General features: G+C 40.6%; 3 protein-coding genes across 5 annotated transcripts; 1 reads left to right on the top strand and 2 right to left on the bottom strand.

Annotated features, from left to right (window-relative positions):
* Positions 1-1,484: 1,484 nt before the first annotated feature.
* Positions 1,485-9,374, bottom strand: LOC133919904 (probable cyclic nucleotide-gated ion channel 20, chloroplastic). 3 transcript variants are annotated; one of them, XM_062364461.1, is made up of 14 exons: positions 9,206-9,374; positions 8,423-8,485; positions 7,570-8,018; positions 7,282-7,470; positions 6,917-7,015; positions 6,242-6,379; positions 5,335-5,583; positions 4,573-4,839; positions 4,220-4,365; positions 4,013-4,090; positions 3,340-3,469; positions 2,679-2,925; positions 2,429-2,591; positions 1,485-2,086 (listed from the first exon to the last, which is right to left on the bottom strand). In XM_062364461.1, exons 3-14 carry the CDS (start codon positions 8,005-8,007, stop codon positions 1,918-1,920), a joined length of 2,313 nt encoding a protein of 770 aa, XP_062220445.1. In that variant the 5' UTR covers positions 8,008-8,018; positions 8,423-8,485; positions 9,206-9,374; the 3' UTR covers positions 1,485-1,917. The 3 variants fall into 3 exon arrangements, with proteins under 3 accessions (XP_062220445.1, XP_062220447.1, XP_062220446.1); XM_062364463.1 differs by having other exon boundaries at positions 9,212-9,374; XM_062364462.1 differs by lacking the exon at positions 9,206-9,374 and adding an exon at positions 8,588-8,828.
* Positions 9,375-12,035: 2,661 nt separating this feature from the next.
* LOC133919902 (putative D-cysteine desulfhydrase 1, mitochondrial) lies at positions 12,036-16,404 on the top strand. Its single transcript, XM_062364459.1, has 10 exons — positions 12,036-12,296; positions 12,443-12,508; positions 12,633-12,827; positions 12,903-13,013; positions 13,368-13,459; positions 13,962-14,051; positions 14,184-14,241; positions 14,312-14,425; positions 15,722-15,819; positions 16,012-16,404. The coding sequence occupies exons 1-10, from the start codon at positions 12,165-12,167 to the stop codon at positions 16,214-16,216; spliced, it is 1,161 nt and encodes a 386-aa protein (XP_062220443.1). The 5' UTR covers positions 12,036-12,164; the 3' UTR covers positions 16,217-16,404.
* Positions 16,405-16,676: 272 nt separating this feature from the next.
* LOC133919903 (universal stress protein PHOS32-like) lies at positions 16,677-18,766 on the bottom strand. Its single transcript, XM_062364460.1, has 4 exons — positions 18,363-18,766; positions 18,118-18,227; positions 17,122-17,240; positions 16,677-17,041 (listed from the first exon to the last, which is right to left on the bottom strand). Exons 1-4 carry the CDS (start codon positions 18,529-18,531, stop codon positions 16,951-16,953), a joined length of 489 nt encoding a protein of 162 aa, XP_062220444.1. The 5' UTR covers positions 18,532-18,766; the 3' UTR covers positions 16,677-16,950.
* Positions 18,767-20,589: the final 1,823 nt, after the last annotated feature.

Genomic DNA, 20,589 nt, shown 5'->3' with positions numbered 1-20,589 from the left:
CACCCAATCTAGACCGGTTTATAAATCAGTTCTGACCAGTCAAGTTCTGTTCCAAGACCAGTTCACTAGCTTCCCGAGTAGCTCCCATAATACCCTAACACTCCGTCCACAAATACTATATCACAAATCATCACTCATAGTAGACTGATTTAGACCAAGTCCTAGACTAGTCTAGACCAGTTCTTAAACCAGTTAGACTAGTTTTTAGACCAGTTCCAACAAGCCAAAACCTGTTCCAAGATCAGTTCACTAGCTTCCTGAGTAGCCAAAGCCTGTTCGTCCACAAACACTATATCACAAATCATCATTCATAGCAGACTAGTTTAGACCAGGTCCTATAACAGTCTAGACTGGTTTAGACCAGGTCATAAACCAGTTCCTAGACCAATTAGACTAGGTCCTATACCGGTTAGAGTTCCGACCAGCCAAGACCAGCTCCAAGACCATCTCATTAGCTTCCCGAGTAGCTCCCAAACTACCATGACAACGTCCACAAACATTGTATCACAAATCATCACTCATAGCAGACAGATTTAGGCTAAGTTCTAGACCAGTTAAACAAGTTTCTATATTAGTTCTGACCAATTTGTAAACCAGTTTCGACCAGCCAAGACATGTTCCAAGACCAGTTCACTAACTTCTCGAGTAACTCTCAGACTACCCTAACACTTCGCCCACAAACACTATATCACAGATCCTAGCTCGTAGCAATATCTAGTCAATTGTTCATCACTCACACATACTGATCATACGTATGATTATGCATTTTTATCATTGCATATGAATGGAGCATTGCAAAGAAATTCACTTTTTCACTATATAAACTAAGATTAGAAATAATTTTAGAAATTAGTGATCATATAAGAAGAATATTAGTGATTTTTCAAGATTTTTAAAATTTTATTTGATGACCTAATAATTGTTAGAAATTATAAAAGTAGTTTTTTAGAATTTTAGCCTTTTTGAGTGAATCTAATTAAAATAGGTTATGTATGGATTATGAAACACATAAAATAATTTAAGATTTTTAGAGAAACCGAAGACCATTATATTAGTTAACAACACTAAACCCTATTTTTTACCGATGCCATTCTCTATAAGCAACGTGCGAGGACGCTCCGGTCTCTACAGGTACCGACCATCCCCAAACTCAGTTCTTGACAAGACTGCGGGCAAAGGCGAAGACCGGAGCAAGAACTGGGTTGATAGTAGCTGCCCGGCAGGAATGCCTTAGTCTGATCAGATCGACGGTTTCGAACAATTCAGAGAATTTTACTAGAATTCACACAAAACAATTCAAATGTCAGTTCCATAGGATCAGAGAAAAACTCCCTAGTTTCGAACGCACTTAGGTACTGGGGGAGTCATTCCTGGCCGTGGATGCTATTGCTTGTAAAATAATTTGTAGGTCGAATACCTTTGCATGGAGATTGGACCCTTGACATTGGGATATCTGATGCTGTCATAACTGAAACTGGCTGCAATGGATAAAATATGAATCCTTATATATGAAGTAGAGCTATTCCATTCGAACTTATATAATACTCAATATTTATTTACATCTTTTTATCTAATCAGATTGACAAAGAACTGGAACTGAGGCCCTAGGAATTTAGGATGATACCTCTTGGGCATTCAATATGCAGGTGTGCGTACTCGCTCTAGCAGAGATGCAGGTAGGTAATGTTTTACGCCAAGAACAAAACAGTAACGCGTGAAAGAACTGGCCTCTCATTATATACAGTAGCTTAGTTCTACGAGTATAGTATGATTGTATGACGCTGCCAGATCAGAGAATTCCAAACCCCAAAATAGTAGCCCCCATGTCGCACTCCACCAAGTGACGATAATTTCAGGGCTCTAGCGGCTGTAGATGAAGAGCTGCAACTGACGAGTTAGTGCCTAGTCAGGTAGAGATCATCCCCTCTGTCCACGCCGGAAAACATCATTCTCCGTGTTGGAGTAAGAGGGATATGATTGCTCGCTCAACCTTGACTGCTCAGCTCGCTTCAGCCGCCTTTTCCAATACCTCCATGCAACTTGAATACGAGTGGCAGCAATGGTTCTCCAGTAGGGAGATTCATACCTGTTTGATGCAGTTGCAGCAACAGAGGTTCAAGCATCAGTCGACACAGTATGACAAAGGTATTAATTGGCAAAGTTTCTAGGCCAAATAATAACCATAACAAACAAGGTTCACACAACAGATACATGTATCGCAGATAACATTTCTTCCTCCCAAGTTTTGCAGCCAATAATCTTAAATTCTTAATCACCTCAATGAATGATTAGCTGGTGATGTTACTCATATATTGCCATGAACTTAAGAAATTAATCAAAAGAACAGCCTCAATTATTCGGGTAGAACAGGTATCCTGATGAGCAGGGATGTGATAATCAAATGATAATTAAACAAAAATGTGGCTACCTGATTGCTCCCTGCACTCGTGGATTACGCAAGAATCGTGCAAACTGTGAGGTGACTTCTTCAAGATCACTTGCTCTGAGTACAAAAGCTTCAACGTTTGTTAAACATCTTACAGTACGTGTAGCAATCAACCGCATACCATAGAATTTGATTTTCCCACCATCTGAAACAGTAACAGTCCATATAATGTGACAATTATAAAATCAAAAGAAAAACAACAACAGGAATTCAGGGCGGAAATTGCATATACCTCTATTCACTGAAGAGTGTTCCAAGTACCATGTGAGGAGCTCCTCTCCACATACATCTCCGTCATGTAACGGAGCTTTGCTTCCATCCGCACTGATGCTTTCCAGCTTACCTCTCACTATGAAGACCATCTTTTCAACAGGGCCACCTTGATAAAGAATGTCACTTCCAGAAATATACAAGTTTTGTCTTAATTTGTCACAGATAGCATCTAAGATAGGCCAATCCATCAAGGTGAACAATCGGACCTGCAAAAAAAAAGTGCTTCACTGAAACTTGTAAGAGGTACCTTTATCAGACTTCATCTCATAGAACAAATCATGTAAGTGAGGTGAGCCTAGAACATGAATGAATAAACACAAATCTCTTAGGGTCCAGCCATACAATTGGTTGTGGGTTCACATCAATTACAACTCTCTTTCTCTTGAGATTAAGTTCCTTTCCATTCTCTCTCCTCACAGCACTGTTACATTTACCAATTCTTGCAAATGCTGAGGGACCCCAAGCAGTACTGGTCTATATTCTAAACAGTAGAATGTAACACAAGCACAAAACTAGCTTCCAACATGTTTTAACCCCTTGAATGTCAGAGGAAAGAAATAGATGGGAGTGGAAATAAAGAAGGTATTGGAGTAAATTTTTGATGTCATCTAGAAACAAACCTTATTAAGGAATCTAAAGAAATGTTGACGTATGTCCCTCTGGATATCTTCAGGTAAATTACTTAAAAGCTCCTCTTCATTCACTCCTTGAGTAGCTGCCCAGGTGAACCTTTCTGCTCGTCTAACCCTCCTACACATTTAGAACAATATAAGTGTTGCAATCTTCCACTGTAAGAATAAAATACGTCTGATCTAGTTCAAATTTTGATTGAGCTAAATGCTAAGGATTCGGATTCAAAGTTTCAAACACCTCCATCCAAACAGGCCCTCATGATTATGATCCTAACACAGTGCTCCAGACCACATTCAGGTTTTCTCGTTAACATTACCATTATATGACACATCTTGTGGACATGGAACCTTAATCACTATTGTCAATTCTGAACGAATTAAATAATTCTTATTTTTTTGTTAAAAACATATTTCTGGCAATATCTCAATATAGCATACATTTTTGCTTAGCTACAAAACAAAAAAAAAAAACAAATCAGATCAGTGATGCAAATCATTGCTTTCATAAGGGCTCTAGTTTTAAGATAGCCAATCGTGAAACATAGTCTGATCAGTATTATTGTTCTACAGTATAGTAGCAAATGGCTGCCAGACATAAATATGCAATGCGAACTTAAAAAATAGTCTGCAAAGATTTGGTTTATAAGTTCTGTAGAGGAACCTTCTCAAATAATCAGGCAACCGTCTATGGCTCATCCACTGTTCAACATCACGGCGTCTAAGTTGCATTTCTAATCTCCTGTGAGAAGAGAAAAGGAGTGAAATGTTCACGCATCAAGGTTATTGTAACATGTAGGTGTCAGTTCATGACTGTACAGGCATATAAAGCATATGGCATGAAAAATAAGCCAGCAGTATAATCACATACCGTCTTCCAAGAGCTTGGAGAAAATTTTGCATGTTTCCGATAAGCAATGCGAAAAGCAACAGTCCCAAACCAATAATGGCCATAGTGAACAGAACTTCCCATACAAAGTAACTTGGGATAAGATTGCCAGCTAAGGTACTTATTTGCTGAAATCAAACCATTAAAGTACAAGCAAAAACATTAAGCAGAGTTATCATGTATGCAAATAGAATGAAACCTCATTAATCAGTATGACAGATAAGACAATGAATATTTAGAAGGATCGCGCAGGACAGTCTGATCAGAGCATATTTCGGATGTGACAAACAGATATCAACTAAAATAGAAGGACACGAGCAACTGACGGAAAATACCTGAAACCCCCAAAATAATGAATATATATATCGTTTAACAGCACTTTCTTCTGTAGTTAGCAAAACAGCCTGCCCATAAATTCCATATTGGAAAGTAGCACCATCTCCAGTGTTAAAGCAAGCTATTGCGCCCGAGTCATTGAACCACTGCTGTCTGTTCAGTCCACTCTGTCCCTCAATATCAAAGCCACGTCCGCAGTCTATAAAAGAATCACAATACGGAATGGTCGATGCAGAACAAGCATCTCGTAGACATTGGTTAACCCTCTGTGACAAAACAAAAGAAAATAATACAATTGATATGGACTTTCAACTTTCAAGTATCAGCTGTAGAATTAAGTACTTTATGAGTAGGTCAAACTGTGAAACAATTTGTGGCCAAGGATTACCAAATGAGTAGTGCTTGTGTATACAACATTGAGCACATTGCAAATTAAGTTGAGTAGGTATTTAGAGCTGCACATTTTCCATCTTTGAACTCAAAACATAATCAGAGCACATAAAATTTAAGGAAACTTGATGCGCTTTTCAGAACTGTGCTACATAACAATGTAGATAAAAGGCATATTTTCTCATTAGTAGACTGTTTGTTTGTATCTATTGGTTTACTTGACGGTCAGTTTGCCAATGGATAAAAGGCATATTTTCTAATAACAGTATGCATATTGATTCATTGGTACGATTATCCAAATTAGAACATTTGAATCAATATGCAATACCAACTTTTTGTACAAATCTCAATAAAAAAAATATTCAACTAACCTGTAAGCCAAAGAGGTACCAACATGAACCAACAACATGCCCCGCCAAAACAAACATTAGAAGGTTGATCACAAAATTAGCCCATGCTGACTCGAATATGAATCCATTGGCAGACTGACCATCAAGTAGCGGTACGAATCTGATGATACGGGGCACATATTGAAGAAGAACAGTGGCGCGCAATAAATTCTTAGCATAGTTTGCAGCTGATAACCCGACATATTTAGGGATAACTAGCAGTATCATCACCTTGATTAAGAAACAAAGAAAAAATATTAGCAAAAAACATACAGACTGCAACAAAGATAAAACTGTCAAATTGTTTGACTGAATGGTTGTTGTTAACTAGATTGAAAAAGAACAAATCGTCAGTTTAGAGTTTAGACAAATAATTTTAGCAGTAGGCAGATAAACGGCATTCATGCAAGTGAAATCAGACCTAGTGTTGTACAAACAGACAAGGTTCATGGATGCAAAGTAGAAAACAGGTGAGGGAGAAGCAAGGTATTGTCAAACATGCCGATCTATTCAGTCAAATTTATGGTTAGATGTGAGTGCGACTTCTTTCGGGGTTCTCAATGGACACCAACTCATCCCAGAGGCCCTAGATCACAATTCACAAGTTCAGGAATAGAGACAAGTCATGACGTGCCTCGGTATATACTACCTAAACAGCAAAAAATACATTCTATTTCTTGTTGGTCCTAAATATATTGGAAACTGCTCAGACCTCAGCGACAAACAAATACAACCTAAGTACCAAAAGGGATCAATAATAGATATGGTTTCGGTGAAAGTACAGCAAACAGAATGTTTCTGCAAAAATAAGAAGTCTCCATTCATAAAGTTTTTGAAGCTTAATATCTAAACAAGAGACATTAATGCAGAAGGGCAAGGCATATGTTACCTGAGGGAGTGGAAGCACAACGAAGAAATCAAGTAAAAAATAACCACGAAGATAATGGAAAGCAACTTTCTTTGGCTCATCAACTAAATCTCCAGCTCCCACCACTCGTGACTCTGGAGCAACATAAGCCAGTCTAAACTGAAAGACAGATTTATAATTACATTCATGAATAGTCTTCTATAATTGCCACATAACAAGTAGGCTGGTCAACTTTCAGTTGACAAGACATGTATTTGATGGTAGAACTGAACAGACAGAAACATATAGATCTTTTAGATCCACTATTCATCTACTGCATCGGATAACACAGTATGAAATAAAACCATATACAAACAAATGGAATTTTATCAGCATGTCAAGTATATACAGCTTTCCTGTAAAGAAAACCGAGTCCCTTACTGCAAGTCAACAATAGAGTTATTTGGACAGTGCAATTTGGGTATTTCCAGAACTCAGTATCTAATCTAAGATTTGTTTTCAAGAAAGTTCAGAACTTATTGGCAAAGTAGTATACCAAACAATCAATAAAGAATGAACAAATAATCTTAATATGCATCCAAAATCATGGATATATCATTCAGCACCTTCCATCTTGTACCTACTTTGTTTAGAGCAATAAAAATTGTATAAAATGCAAAGCCTTATCTGGACGAGCAGAAGTGATGGTACATTTACCTGAAGAAGCATGTGCAGAAAATAAATAACATCAGTCACACTTCTCACTACAGCAAGTGCTGTAGCAAAATTCCAGTTTAACACTATGCATTTGTTATCCTGCATTGGACGAAATAATATAAAGAAAATGTGGTCAGCTCTGATCAAAATTACTGCAAGAGTGACTAAGAGTCTAAGATTAACTAGTTGCAACACATCCAGGTATTACAATTTCCGAGATAACCAGATATTATTCTCTCTATAACCATGGCATGCTGAGTATACAATATTTTTGAGAGATTGCTTCGGGAAAATGCTGTAAGCAGACGCATATAAGAAGCATTAACACAGATCTATCTAACACTGAAAACCTTGTAAAACATTACCTGCTTGACTGATAATAGGAAGAAGAACAGGGGATCAATGAAAATAGAAATCAGGCATGATATCACGAAGAACTGATTCCACTGCTGAACAACCTTTGCATGTGGGTTCATAATCGGAATGTATGAAAGGATTTGCTCAATAATCTTCTTCTTCCACCCACTATCATGACCATAAAGAATATTATGAAGCTTCAAGAGAACAAAGGAAAACACATTAATACCATAGTAAACAGCATTAAGAGCTATCATTAGCAACTTTAGAACAAATGACATATTTCAAGGGCATACCTTATTGTCTAAAGAATTCGAACTTCTGTGGAAATGTCTTTTATTTTTACAAGCAGGAGGGCAATTGACACAGTCAGGGTTATCACACTGTCCCAAAGGTCCAGACATCATCAAGTGTTCATTCTTTGGAACTTGTCCACTGTAAGACCACCTATTTCCTCCAATTTCTTCTGGCATGACCGCATGTGGCTTGCTGACTTGTTTTCCTTGTGAAGGTCTAGGCAACCTATCTGGTGTGTCTCTACTTGTAAATGGAATGCCTGGTGCTGTCTGAGTTGGTGGCTGAATGAATAGAGGACCAGTATGGGTTACAAAGGAGTTTTCTTCATACTCATCATCCCTGACTGGTATACACATTGAAGTACTTCTTAGAGGAAACCTTGATAGCTCAACATTTCTGAGCAACATAGGAACATCATCTCTTTCCTGATGAGTCATTTTTTTTAACCCTGAAACCAACATCCATTACATTAGCATATCACTAAAATATAAATTCTTCGCAAGCAGACAATGCCTGTATCCTTTTATACACAAAAGATATTATCCGTCTTTAGAAAGCAAGGACTCCAATGGATATCCAGGCTATCCTATATTTATTGATCGATACCAGTGGGACAATCAGGAAAAACTGTGAGAAAACAAGGGGGCTGGGCCGCTGGGGCATATGCCACCTTAGGGGTGGAAACAGGGGGTTGGGGCATATGCTCCCTAGGGGGCTGAGCCATGCACACAAACTGCTCAAGCAACATAAAATAAGAAAATCTTGAACAACAGAATATGGAATATGCATAATATTAGCCAAACAAAATAGCCATCTGTTGCATTAATACTTTACTACTGGGCCGGAACCTACCTGTACATCTGACAGCAGCCACAATTGAATCACGATCAAGTGTTCATCTAATACTCTGCTCCACTGCAAACACAAGGCCATCAAAGAATATGAAAAGATACAAAACAATGGCATCTCGTAATGTGAGCGCTACATGAAGCATGGACCAATCAAAACAGCACGTACAGCTACGAACAACTTCACTGCGAGTTGTGTGTCCAGTAAATGAGACTATCGATCAACAGAACCTAACTGATGAGAATTAATTTGATTTAAAAAAATCAACGATCAGGAACTGGTTCAATTCGTTGGGCTTTGGAGCTCAACTCGCGCGCACAGAGAGCCCATCAATAGCTCCGAAATCCGATGAACCAATCGACGCCTACTAGAAGCGATTACCAGAACAACCCCAGAAGAGAAAAACAAGAAAAATTACAGCCGCGAGATGCGCGCACACAAAAAAAAACAAAAACAAAAAAAAAACACCAGCTGTGGAATCAGCGTTCTGTACTTCAACATCTCAACCTCCCGTGCTGAGATTTGGATAATCCGTCCAAAACGCGGAGCCCACAGTGCCTGCCCTCCTCAGGAAAATGCTGAAAATTATTCCAAAAGTTACTCTAAACGCCGCGCGTTTGAGCTCCGCAGCTCAATCCACCCCAGCAAAAATACCCAAAATTGCATAAAATTAAGCGAAAAAAAATCAAGTGCCCGTCCTCTCCATAGGCATTAAACGACTCTTCCTCCTACCACGTCTTCCGATAAACGCACAGGAAAAAGGAAAGGAGAAGCGAAGTGGTTAACCCGAACTGTTCTTCGAGAGGCGAGCAGTGTTCCGATCAGCAGCAGCAACGAATCGCTTTGGAGTTTGTGCGATTCGGACAGTGGATGAGAGCGAACTTTCTCCCTCTCTTTTTTTCTTTTTTTATTCCATTTTTGTGGCTTGGCCGCTAAGCGGAGTCAAAAAGACGTCCTCGTTAGGCGAAAATCAGGAGGCGTGCGTGATCTGTTTCTTTCACCGACGTCTGGGCACGCGGGATGTGCGGAGTAGTTGGGCCCGCTGGTCAGCCTCTGTCCATGTGCGGGGACGCGGGGAGCGTCATTCGCTGCGCGCCGCCACGGCGCCACCTGGTGGGGTTAATTGGTTTTTTTTGTCAAGAAACTCCGTGTGAAACTTATGTTCTTTTTTAAAAAAAATACAACACTAAGATACACGCATATATTCGTACCATCACACGTTTACACTCATATAATATTTACTAGAGATCAAAGATATAAAATTTGATATTGACAAAATCACCATAAACATCTCGTTATCGATAAGTATATCGCTTATGGTTGAAATAAAATTCCACCTTCACTAATCCTCTAAATATGATGAACTTTGTAAGTAGTAGCGGATCACGGATCCAGTGAAAGATTAGACCAAAATTTAAAAATAATTGATGAGGCAACATGGCCAAGAGTATTGTTTGGAATATGTTGTAGGCTTGGTAAAATGGTGGCAAGGTGATGCTGAGCTTGGCAATTGAGTTAGACTGAGCTTGTGAGTAAAGGAGCGTTTGGTTGGATGAATGAATCCATTTAGACGATCATCATCTAATTTTTGTGTTGTTTAATTTGTTAGATGGGTTAAATGAGGCGGCCACAGATGAATATTATCTAATATGTTAGATGAGCTGATCCGGGTCAAATCGAGTGGACCGAGCCATTTAGGTTGGTTCGTGCGTTTTCCCTGTTGCATTCATTCATTAGTGCGTATGTTTTTATGTTTTCATCTAACGTTTGATTTTATTTGAAAGTATAAGAATAATTAAAAAAATCTAAATATTTTTATGATAAAACTAAAGCTCACTAGCAACCCATTTTAATTATTTTGATTCAAAAGAGTAAGCGAATATTTAAATAAAATTCTTCAAAAACCTTACTTTTATAACTTCTAGCAATTTTTAATACATCAAATAAATTTCTAAAAATCTGAAAAAATTTGCTAATATTCTTCCCATACGATATACTAATTTATAATTTTTTTTAATCCTAGGTTATTTAGTGAAAAAGTGAGTTCCTTTTGTAATGTTTTATTTATATGTATTTTTATCATTTTATGTGATATTATCTTTTTAATTTAAATTAAATTCAAATAAATTTAAACATGCACAAATTCATTTAAATTCTTATAAAATGCATATAAATATGAGTGACTCATCCTATCCACTGTAATCTCATCAACTAAATATTAAATTGATTCATCATATTCACTGTAATCCCACCAACCAAACAAAAAAGACTCATCCATCCATCCCAAAGAAATAAAAAATCATATTATTCTATTTAAAAATATATAAATAATCTTATCACATTCAACCTTATCATCTAAGCAAACACATCCAGACAAGATGTACCTAGCAAAATGAGGTGTAAGTAGCAGTACATCGACAGCAACGGTCGTTAAGTGGAGTCGGGGGGGGGGGTGCGACGAAGATAGGTTTTTGGTACGAGGCAGAGGTGCTTATACCAAGAACAATAGGATATGCAGGACATGTTTTCTTTTTATAATAACAACTATGTTTAAGTGGAAGTAGTGCTTAGACTTGGATTTTTTAAATTCAAGATAAAGCACTCGGAATGTGATATACTCGACGTAATGTTTAGGATGGACGAAAAACGATTATTTTAGTTTTCAATATTGCACAATTTTAGTTCATCAGGAGCCTGAGGAATTGTTTTTTGAGGGAATGACGAAATTATATTATTTGTTTAGAGTGACGAAATTATATTCAGAAACTCTACTGACGACATGGGCCCGTTTATTGTGCTGGCCCAGCCCATTTCTTTAAGCCAGGATTGGGCCCAAACCCGGCCGGTTTTGGACCATCCAAGCACGGTTGTGGGCAGGTTGCTGCGGCCCGCCTTTTGCCGGCGGCGCACTGACTCGGCTCGTTGAGACGACATCTCAAGTGCTGATTGGTTGACCGAACGGTGATCCTGGCCCGCATGCGTATAATTTTAGACAAACGTATTTAGTTGTTGTATCTACGTTTATAGTTTGGTTTGACAAATATAAATATTATTTTTAACCTGGCTTAGCTGATAAAGACTATTATGTCTGCTCAGTAGAAGGATTCACTTATCAATATTATAAAATTACATTTATATTAAGAATCAATCGCAATACAGCCTTATATTTAAATAACTTAGCTTATCTAAATAGATATAATCACTAAATATTTTTTTAATAAATATAATTTTATTTAACTTACTTCCTTTCAGATAGGTTATATGAGCATTCTTCTGTAAGGAAGTCAAAAATCGGGTTGGTTAAGCAATTGGTAGCCCCCGGATGAACGGTATAATCCATAGAAGAATAGAAAATTGCATCTCAAAGAATTTTCTTTACGGATGAGAATCTCTTTGTGAAAATATTTTTTCTTCAGCGTTCTAACATCTTTTCTTTACGGTTCTCATTAGGAGTGGATTTTCAAAGTTATTCTCTTTAGAATAGGATTATCTCTTATTTCTCTTTACGAGTATTTTCGAAATGAAACTATTGAAAATAAGAAAAGATAAAAAAAATCAGAAAGAGAACTATTTCTAAATATGAATGGAATGGTCTAAGGTATATCATGCGGCCGACCAATCGCACCATGGTCCATCCGGTCGGGCTCGTTAGGCTGGCCCTACGCCCCTACCCGTCACTTTCACTCTTCCACTCCTCTGCCGTCTGGCCGCCGTCGCCCACCGGAGTCTGGTCGTCGCCGCCGGGATGGCCGGTCTCTCCGCCACCTGCTCCACTGCCGCACAGATCGGGGCCTTCCTCTCGAAGAAGCCGTACTCGCCGCCGTCGTGGGCCACGCACCTCACCCCCGTGCCTTCCCACACCTTTTCGCTCGGCCACGTATGCTTCTCCATCCCCACTCCCTGATCCAGTGGCGCATACTTGCTCGAATCCATGACTTCAAATTAGTTTAAATTGATTAGAGATTGTGTATAAAATTATCGCTTTTGCGTGACTCATAGCTTGTATTTTCCTGATCAAAACAGTTTCCAACGCCGATCCACAAGTGGAATCTGCCCAATTTACCGGAAGGCACGGAAGTATGGATGAAGGTGCAGCAGAAGAGCAACTATCCTGATCAATTTCAATTGCAATACAAGGGAACACATTTTATTCCTGTTAGTTTTGTTAGTGACATTGGGATTCTCACATGGTAGTTTTGGGGAAAATTTGCAGCGAGACGATTTATCCGGCATGCAGTTAAGCGGAAACAAGGTCCGGAAGCTGGAGTTTCTGATGGCAGATGCCGTAGCACAAGGTGCGGACTGCATCATCACTGTTGGTGGTATCCAGAGCAACCATTGCCGCGCGACAGCGGTGGCTGCGAAGTATCTCAATCTTGATTGCTACCTGATACTACGTACCTCCAAGGTGATTTTTGTGTTCTGTTGAGGTTAAATCTGTAGAATGCTGTGGCATGAACTGGTTTTGGTGGAACATTTTCAGCTTCTTGTGGATAACGACCCTGGTTTGGTTGGCAATCTCCTTGTCGAGAGACTGGTGGGGGCACACATTGATCTTGTGTCAAAAGAAGAGTACGGAAAAATTGGCAGTGTGGTAAGCTCTTCTCAATATTATTGCTGTGAGCTGTTTCATAGTTCTGCCAGGTCATCTGTAGCCAATGCCTTGTTCTGCAGTAATGTTGCTTATTAATTATATCCATGCTTGATTAGTCCTTATTTTTTGTTAGACATCCAATCAACTTGTTTGTGGCACAGTAAATTTTGGGACTACACAATCAACATGCTGTTTTTTCCTTATAAAAATCTTAATTTACTGCCTATTCTTTGGATATGTATTTAGATGAACCAAAAAAAATGCTTTTATGCCACTCCTTGCAAACACTTACTCTAGTTTCTTTTTTCTTAAGAAATGTGTAACCAGAGCATGCATTTATTTTGGTATATATAGGCTTTAGCTGATTTGCTGAAAAAGAAGCTGTTGGAAGAAGGGCGGAAACCATATGTGATTCCTGTTGGTGGATCAAACTCACTGGGAACTTGGTATTATCCTATATTCAGCGCTAACTGTGAAACCATAATTGCGTATTATATTTTTGGTTTTTATAGCATAGTCTGAGGTTTCATCTGGGTGTAGTATTCATGACTTTCCGGCTGTTCTCAATCCATCTGAAAAGCAGTGTGTGTTGCTATGCTTGAAATAGACATTATTAGCACCTCATTTTGTTCAAGAGATGTGTTGGCCTTTACACAAATCCGGGAATTGTCTAATTATGTAAGGCAATATGGTCTGTATGATATGTCATATAGTGGCTGGCTTGGGGTATGTGGTACAGTGACTTATGGTGATCAATATGTAAACAGAGGCTGAAGGGAAAAAAATGTAACAATGTATGGATGTTGTGTCGAGTGAATAAGAATACAAGGTTACATGTTGTAAAGATAAGGGTCATCTTTCATTCAAATAATCTAGCATACTCTCACAGGAACATATTAAAATAAATTCAATTGTGCAACCTGATCTTTATAAATCTTACTGTTACAGGGGCTATATTGAGGCGATAAGAGAGATAGAGCAGCAAATTCAGCAATCCACAAACGTTCAGTTTGATGATGTTGTTGTTGCATGTGGCAGGTATTTGATCAAACCTTTTGTTTGTTACTTTTTATGGTAATATTGCATATGCAGTTCCTATCGTGTCATGCTTAGATCCTAAAAGTTGCAATACTGTTACTTTATGGCTGGATGATTTTTAATTTCATGCAGTGGTGGAACCATTGCTGGCCTTGCTTTAGGATCAAGACTGAGCAGCTTGAAGGCAAAAGTATGATCGTCCTTTCTTTGTTGTCTTATCCTGCTCAAGTTTACAGACTAATAATCCATTTGTAGGATAGGTCCATGCATTCTCTGTTTGTGATGATCCTGGATACTTCTACGGCTACGTTCAAGGCCTGATTGATGGGCTTCAATCTGGTTTGGATTCACATGATATAGTAAGCATTGAAGATGTAAGTATACTTTGGAATTTTCAATATTTGATAATAATCGTTTTGGTGTGCAGACTCCAAAAAATACATCTGCAGTGCCTTGGTGCACCACATCTTCCAACTCTAACCTTGCTTTTGTGCATATCACATATTATTTTTTTAGGGAAGAAGTCCACTTTACTCCCACGAAGTATCGCAAGAGTCCGCTTAACCCCCTAAAAACTGTTTTTTGGTTTACTTAACCCCCCTGAGATTATCATCCCTTATGCCGGTTTTATTAAGTGGTTTTGAATACGTGGAAGGTTGTTTTGCTATTTATACTGCCACATCACCCCCCCCCCCCCTCTCTCTCTCTCTGATCTCCTCCCCATCTCTGTCTTTGGATGCTAATGCACCGGCTTCAAGTCTCCGACTACAGCGACGACCAATTAATCCAGGCGGAGGGTGTCACGGTGCTTCTGCTACTGCTCTTCAAGGTGCTGGACTTCCTCTCTCTCTCTCTCTCTCTCTCTCTCTCTCTCTCTCTCTCTCTCCTCAGTCCTCAATGCTTAAACCTTGTCAAAGGAGCATGCAAATCACATCCTTTTTGCAGCATACTGTGTATCATCATTAGTGTGCTGCATGCATGCATGCCAGAAGCAATTGCTGCGTCAGACACGCCCTTGGTGGCCTGCAGGTCATCTTATACTGGCTCGAGATGTTGCTGAAGCAGAGCAGTGCTCGCAAGAGGACTCGAGGTTGATGTCATGGCACCCCGGTTGCAGTTCTAGTGTTCCTGCATGTCGTGGCTTGCTGGCTGCTTGCATAATGCTTCGAATACGGTGGAAGTCATGACAGTATTTGGAGAGAAACATAGTGGCCTTGTGCCGGCACAGAAGTACGCAACGGGGATGAGCATGTATTGGCGAGAGAGGGACCATGACGAGAGAAAGAGGGACCAGGTGATATGGCAGCTTACATGGCAATACAACCTCCCACGTCGTCAAAACCACTTAGCAAAACAGGTACAAGGGTGATATGAGCCAGTATCGTAATCTCAGGGGTTAAGTAAACCAAAAAATACTTTAGGGGGTTAAGTAAACCAAAAAATACTTTAGGGGGTTAAGCGGACTCTCGCAATACTTCGGGGGAGTAATGGACTTTTTCCTTTTTTAGAGAGTGCATATCACATAAATGTTCTGCAACTTTTTTTTTTTTTTTTTGCTCATTTTGTAGTTTACTTTTTACAATGGAACTCTAATCAATGAAATTACCCTGCTCATGTAAGTTGGTGAAGATGAACATTTGACTTGCTCAACTGCTACTTCCACTTGACAGGCTAAGGGATTAGGTTATGCCATGAACACAGCTGAGGAGCTTAAGTTTGTCAAAGACATAGCTGCAGCAACAGGCATTGTCCTTGATCCAGTCTACAGGTGCAATACATTCCTTATGTTTGAATTAATGAAATACGTTTGGCATGGGATATATGATTGGATATCCTCTAAGCTAGTCTTTACTGGTCGTAAAAATAGTATAAACGATTTGCACTGTCAAGCTAATACTTAAATTCCTTTTGTTTTTTTTTTCTTTCCTAATGAGCATATACATGCTTCATCTTACTGCAGTGGGAAGGCAGCTTATGGAATGCTAAAAGACATGGCTGGCAATCCAGCCAAGTGGAAAGGGCGAAAAGTTCTGTTTATCCATACAGGTGGTCTTCTTGGGTTGTATGATAAGGCTGACCAGTTGTCATCTTTGGCTGGGAACTGCCGTAGAATGGATCTTGAAGATTCTGTTCCACGGAAAGATGGCACTGGTAAGATGTTCTGATCGATACAGTCAGGGCACTTCCATGATGGTTCAGTCTTCCAAACATTTCATTTGGCATAGAGTATTTACTCTGACATTTGTGCAAGAAAATCCGGAATAGATGGTTCGCATGGTGTAGAGTATTGATGCAATTTAAGAATAAAAGCACATCTTTCTGCCATTTGGAAATAAAGCTTTCTATATTGACATTTGGGCGTATTTTCTGCTCTTTCTTTTTGTTATGCAAGCTTGTTTTTAGTTTTAAGAACTTCTAGTTTGGAAATGCCTTTCTGTTACAAAGATCTGCCTAGCAGTAGCTCTTTAGGGCCGTCAATAAAACAGCTACCAAGTGCCAACCTATAAGGAACCAAAATAATCCTGTACAGAAAACATTAAAAACTTCCACTTTTTGACGTTGTTCATTTTCGAGGAACTTGTGAAGTAAACATTCATCTTAATCATGCCCATATATAAAAGCAGATTCACCACCGACACATTAAATATGTTTGTAGACATTTGTTTACATATATTTCATAAAAAACAGCATAAATGTACGTATGTAACAGAGGGAAATTCACTGATCACAACTGAACAACAGATTTCAAGTAATAATGCTGAAAAGCTAATTGCCAGAGCCAAACATCACCATCCCTTTCAAATAACATCAGCTCAGATATACCACAACCCTGCTAATGGATGACCCAACACCCAAATGAGCCCTGCATTACAGAAGTTCCACCTTTAAGCAAACAAGATCAGACACTTGACCTAGTTGGTCCACGCACCACTGTAACCGGGCATGCTGCGTTGTTGACGATATAGTTGCTGACACTTCCAAGGAGGGTCCTGCATTGAGATCCGAGGAGATGTGATTAACCGAAGACTAGGCACTTGTAGTTTGACAAAGAATAAGTTTAAATGTTAACCTTTTCAATGTCCCTAAGCCCCTGCAACCAAGCACAAAGGAGTCAACCTTGAGATCATCTACTGCCTCACAGAGTTTCTCCCTTGCATCACCCCAGTAAATCTTTGCTAGTACTTCCACCTGATCCAGCCAAAATATGGAAGCAGTGTTTTATAGCAGCATATTTGGATACAATATTATTATAACTGTGCTGATGCAAACTTCAGAAGGGAACCGGCTCCGAGAGCTACAGTACCATGACTTTGCCCTTGCCAAGATGCGTTGGATTGGAAACCGTATAAAAAAGGAAATCAATTGGCTGTATGACGTGCAGTTTTTTTTTCATATGTCAGTCCCCTTACTTATTCTGCCGGTTGTTTTATAGTGGGGAAGTGTTTGGCCCATGGTTTTCCCCCAGAATCAGGTTTGCTGAGACTAGAATATTTGTGATGTCAATAAGAACTTGGTACCGATTCCTTGCCTTTTTGTTTAAGGATTCCCTGCTGGTTTACACAGGCCACCTACACACTGCTTATAGTCTCATAGGATAAAGTAATGTTTGGAAAACGGTTCGTCTTTTGTGTGAGGTTTAGACAACTATGATGGAAGTCATACTATGTAGTAGATACGTGAAAGTTTTCTAAATTGAAGAGTGTACTTTCTTGCTGGTTAGTCTGATAAGAGACAATGCAAACTTCGATAAAGTTCAAGTAAAATTCCAATTGTATTGTTCATGTCTGTACCTTCAAGTGAAAAATACCATACGTTCAATATTCCGGGCATAGCCATTGGCTCATTACCGTTGTACTGTATTTATTAATTTATTTTTATATATGGGATCAAGCAATTGAGTACTATGCATTCTAGTTTGAGCTACAATACTATTTTTCTTTACCAGCCTCGACAGCAGAACCCTTAAGAAGTGCGAAGAACCGTGCACTACCACATTAGCGCGCGTGATCGCATCGCGGTTGCAGATAATTATGTGAACAATTCAGTTGCTGTTGTAGATAATTACCTGCTTGGACTTGGACGCAGCTTGCAGGATCTCCATTACCTCCTTATCAGGGTTGACCCCATACCTCGTCTGCACGTTCATGTCCATGAACTCCAGTAGAGGAATCAAAGCTTCAGTTTATGGAAACAGAAACAATGGTGCTATCGGTATCAGCTACAGCCATTGTGATCGAGAAGGGAGCCAAGCGATTGAACTGGAGAGCAATTGAAGCGTTGAAGAATATAGATGTTTTTTTTTGTACTTACGTGGGCCGGTGCTCTTCCAGAGCTCCTTGTGGCTGGCGTCTGCCCCTTTGGGGAGGACATGGATCAGGACGATCCGGTCGCCGGCCTTCACCAGGTTGTCGACCGCCCACCTTGCCGCGGCCTTGCTCGATGGCGAGTAGTCCATGCCCATGCCAATGGTGCGTGCCATGTCGCTCTCAATCTGAGCCTAAACGCTGCGAGCTTTTCTTCTTCTTCTTTGTGGAATCGGCGAACCAAGGTGGTGAAGCTGGGAGGGAAGAAGAGGCGCAGGGAAGCAGAGCTATATGTAATGCTATTTCTTGGAAGAGTCGGGCTTGTGCTCCGAGTACAGTTTTAAGATCGTCGGACTCGAGCAAAATATCCCCTATTTATAGCGAACTCGTAGCCTAGGTTGGCTTTATTCCCTTGATCGACTTAGTTTCTATCTTTATCTTGGCCGAGAGGTCAGTGCCAGGTGGGCAATATGATTATGCTTAGCTCTAGAAGTCTCTCTACTTATCTGGATAGCCAAAGAAAGAACAGATTCGTCCAAGTTTAGTAAAACTCCGGCTGTGATCTGGCACATGGTCATTTGCTGCTCATGAGTTGTCAGATGCCACAGAAACTAAATGGAAAACCTCGCTTGCGTAATATCAAACTGAATAGGTATAGTTTACCCTATCATGCGTTCATGTTGAATCCAACCCGTGCGGATTTCTGGATGAGGTTGGCAAAACTATGGACCGGTGGACGGGTTTGCAAGCTGGTAACGTGAAGCGAGTACCCGGCCTTCTTTTTCTCCCTGTCCCAGTCATCGTTCTGAAGGGTGCGTGCATAGCATATATGCTCTGGTCAACTTGTCTGGGCAAATAAACGAGCTTAAAGCAACTCATAAGTCATAACATGCCTGCGTACAGACTTTCCTTTTCCAGAACAATTCTAGGAAAGACTTGTTCAATGTGTGTCGATGAGTACGTGCTAATCCAATAGCAGCAGTGGCGCGAGCGTCGCCATGACCTAGCAACCCCGGCCAATGGCCGGAACAGTCCCTGTCAGTGCCGAGTCTAGGAGGGTGAAAAACGACCACCAATGAATCATGTATTCATGTGTCACAAGCCGATTCAGCACTGGCCTAGGGATAGACATGGATCGGTCCATGCGTATCCGTTGATCCACTCTAATTCAAGTTAATCAATTAACTAGATAATATGAGCTAAAAAAATTGTCTAGTTAGTTGATTAAATTGCACTAGAATGGATCAATCAATGCCCTAAGGCACTAGCACAAAGGATCGAACTAACAAAAGACATCTGTGTTAGTCTTTACTTACAAGCTCTCGCTACCGCTGCACAACTTAAACGGCGGATTCCAGCTCGAATCATCGGCAGAACAGGCGAAAATCCACGGCTTCTGGCCATGCCCGGGCAGCTCCTCTCTCCGTCCTCCACCAAGACACGGCGCCCGACGAGGTGTTCGGCCTACTCATGCGCCACGGGGACCGCAAACTGCCAGTACTGCCTCGCGGCTCTGACCACCTTGGTCACGCTCACGCAGAACAGCAGAAGTGCCTGTCGGCCGGCGCGAGAGGGCCATGCATGTCGTTCTCGGTTCTCCATCGCCTCGTCCACGCCGCGGCGGCGTCGTGAAACAGAGCTCCTGGGGACTCCAGTATAGGTAAGGGGGTGGTCGGAGAATGAAATACCGACCGGCGTGGTCGGTAAATAAAATACCGACCACCTTGCCCTCCATTGCTCCCAAACCACCCAGTCCCACGGTGGCCGTTCCAGCCGTCCTCGTCCACGGCCAATGTGAGACGTCGCCGCAGTTCACTTGCACGTACTTCGCAGAAACTCATCGCTTCTCTCGTCCAAGCCTCGAAACTGACCTCACCGCAAGGTTCTCGACGCCATCGCGGGGTGCAAACCAACCTACGGCGACCTCCTCGCACAAGCACCCGTGGAAGGATGGCTCGCTCATGGCGCGGTCGCCGTCTCGCACCCGGGGCAGGAGGAGCGCCATCTCAAGGCGACGTGCACCAAATCACCCCATGGGCCTCCACATAAGTCAAGCTCAGGTAATTAGGCCTCTGCTCGGCCCAGACAAAGTACAAGATAATTTTGCGCCCTGGAGCTGCTTAGCAACATCATCAGCCAGGAGCGGATCCAAAGGGTGACATGGATAGGCTATGGACCACTTTAAGATTTTTCTCCGGCCCAAGGCCTATCAGCTTGTGATTAAAAAATACTCA

Source organism: Phragmites australis, chromosome 5 (assembly GCF_958298935.1).
Source record: "Phragmites australis chromosome 5, lpPhrAust1.1, whole genome shotgun sequence".
NCBI lineage: Eukaryota > Viridiplantae > Streptophyta > Magnoliopsida > Poales > Poaceae > Phragmites > Phragmites australis.
The sequence above is the reverse complement of the archived record's forward strand: the minus strand, read 5'-3'. Positions and strand labels throughout refer to the sequence as shown.